Raw genomic sequence first — 2,500 nt, 5'->3', positions numbered from 1 at the left:
GTTGCGAGTGTGGGAGAATAGTCGTGAGTCATGGGCAGCCAAGAGTGTGTTCTTCACAAGTGGCACACTTCCTGTAATAACTGTAGAGTAAGTCACCTGCCAGATACAACCTATTTACACACACGTTAGACATCAACATCGAAGACGTGTAAGATACAATAATTTGGGAGTAACAATTTAATCAAGCTGGTAAACTGACTAGAGGTCACATTTTGATCGTACTCGGTGTTCTTTAGAACTATGACCGCTCTATACCAGCTATCGTGTAAAACATTGCTGGAATCTTTTCATAACAAGAATTTTTTTACTTTCTTACAATGTTAAGGCAGACCCGTTGTGGGCTCCTTTTACAGTCTTAAGGTATAGGGAGCTAGAGCTACTTGTTTCTGCGCGCGAAGTGGGCTCACCTATATCTCTAAGATTAACCGACTCAGTAAAACACAGAAGATAAACTTCTATTAATACTGTGGTAATAAAATATAGCACAGGAGTCAAGTGTATACACATTGTCTACCTAAACTAACAGACTGACTAGAGTTAGTGGAGCATGCGCTTTATATAAGAGAATAGTTTCTTCTCAGTCTCTGAGATTGGTTGGAGGTGTACATCCAGTATTTCTACTGCTAAAATATAGACTTGAAAGAGTGGTAGCAACAAACTTTTTATGTTTTTCCACAACTGTGTCCAAAAAACTAAATTCAACAGTATGATTTTATTCGCGAAATTTTTGAAAAATCAACGTTTCTCGGTTCATTAATAAATCTTTGTATGATATATTGTACAATATGAGCCTAAAACTTAACTTTTGAGAATCATATATTTCACTCAGCTAAGCATAGCAACAACATCGGAAAAATAAATTCTTTTTAAAATTTTTTGGCGATTCGTGAAGATCAATTTACTTGATACCATCAAATACTTTCTGATGTTAGATTAATATTATACAAGTAATATATTTTATTTCATTTATTCTTCATTTCAGAATATCATTTGCAGTGCACTAAAAAAAACATTTAAAAACTCTTCATTCGAAAAAGATAACAGATCGTGGGATGCTCTAATAAAATTAGATATTTATCAGCAGACCATTTTAATCACTCAAACAATTTCGTTGTAAATTTTGAAACCTGGAAAATATTTTAGATCAATTGGCAATTAATTAGGTCAAACTTGGCAATTAACGTTCCGTGAAGCGAGCAACTTTCAGTACATACAGACAGGAAGCAACCAATAATGGAAAAAACTTCAAATTGCAAAACGGTTAATAAAATACTACACAATTTCAAAAAAATGAAAAACGTTCACTACAGTTTAAACAAGGAGGCTCGGTGATATGCTTTTGCAGATGATGTTCCGACCCCGCCAACAACGTTTTGATTTATTAGTCTACCAAATGAGGAACACAAAGAAAATGTTCAAGAAATCACATATCTTTCAACAAACAATTAAGTGGAAAAATAATGCTGGATTCGAGAGAAGATGGAAGTTGCCATCAATGAGAGTACTGGACAAGACTATATTGATGACAAGACTATATTTATAAAAAAAACCAAAATGAAAAAGAAATCCGATAAAACGCGATCTGAACAAATCAACTTGCATTTCATTAGATGTTTATTGGTCAAGATATAAGACCTTTCAATAACGCGATTAGGTGACCGGCCGACAAAGAAGAGCAAAAAAGACAAATCTCAAAAATACATTTCTCAAATTGAAAACAACAAACTTCAAATTGATAGAAACCACTTCGTATCAAACCAGCGCATTAGGAAGAGTTTTTAGGCGTCATAAGAAGCAATTGAGACTTGTCGATTTCCGTAATATGTAGGACGACTGCGACAAAACACAGCAAAAACGAAGCAAAAAACAATTGAATTCAACAAAAACGCGGTGCAGCAACCGTTGGAACCACAAGCTATTCATGGAGAATACTAAACACAATTAATTTTTCACTTTTTCAACGTCAATGGGACCGAGTCATTAGTTTGATAATGTTGAAGGTGAACAAAAAACTCAGAATAAGCAAATATACAAAAATCACACTCTTATGAAAATGCGCAGTACAAAAGCCGAGGAACAGTAAATTTAATAAAAAAACTCTTATAAAGATTGGATCTTGAATTACAAGAAAGAAGCTGCAACCTGTAGTTAGAGAGACAAAGCTACAAAACTGAAAAAAATAATATAAAAGTAACAAAGCCAAAAAATTCACTGCTTTTATTTAAAAAAACAAATTTTTAAAAGTTCAAACAATCCAAAAGCTTTCAACATAAAGCAAAAACAGATCAATTTGCATGTTCTCAGGAATCTGATTGTGCATGTTATTATTCAGACAAAATCATAGTACAAAAAATCTGCAAATACGACAGAAGACATTATATGAAGCCATTATATCTACAATACATTAAAAACTATTAACTAATTCACACTGGCGAAAGCGGTTAAATGATTTACTTTTTGGTTTTAACTGGGTCTTCTAAGTAAAGTGTCTTTGTGGAAA

At 33.2% G+C, this 2,500-nt stretch overlaps 1 protein-coding gene across 1 annotated transcript in view; it reads left to right on the top strand.

The window, feature by feature from the left end:
• Nucleotides 1-2,500, top strand: part of LOC142354117 (polycystin-1-like protein 2) — a 121,207-nt gene that overhangs the window by 1,102 nt on the left and 117,605 nt on the right. The window contains exon 2 of the mRNA XM_075406386.1: nt 2-87. Coding sequence (XP_075262501.1) covers nt 2-87 — 86 coding nt within the window. The remainder of the gene's footprint in view (nt 1; nt 88-2,500) is intronic.

The sequence above is a fragment of the Convolutriloba macropyga genome, chromosome 15 (assembly GCF_964194025.1).
Source record: "Convolutriloba macropyga chromosome 15, txConMacr16.3, whole genome shotgun sequence".
NCBI lineage: Eukaryota > Metazoa > Xenacoelomorpha > Acoela > Convolutidae > Convolutriloba > Convolutriloba macropyga.
Note: the sequence above shows the minus strand (reverse complement) of the source record. Positions and strands in the feature narration are given on the sequence as shown.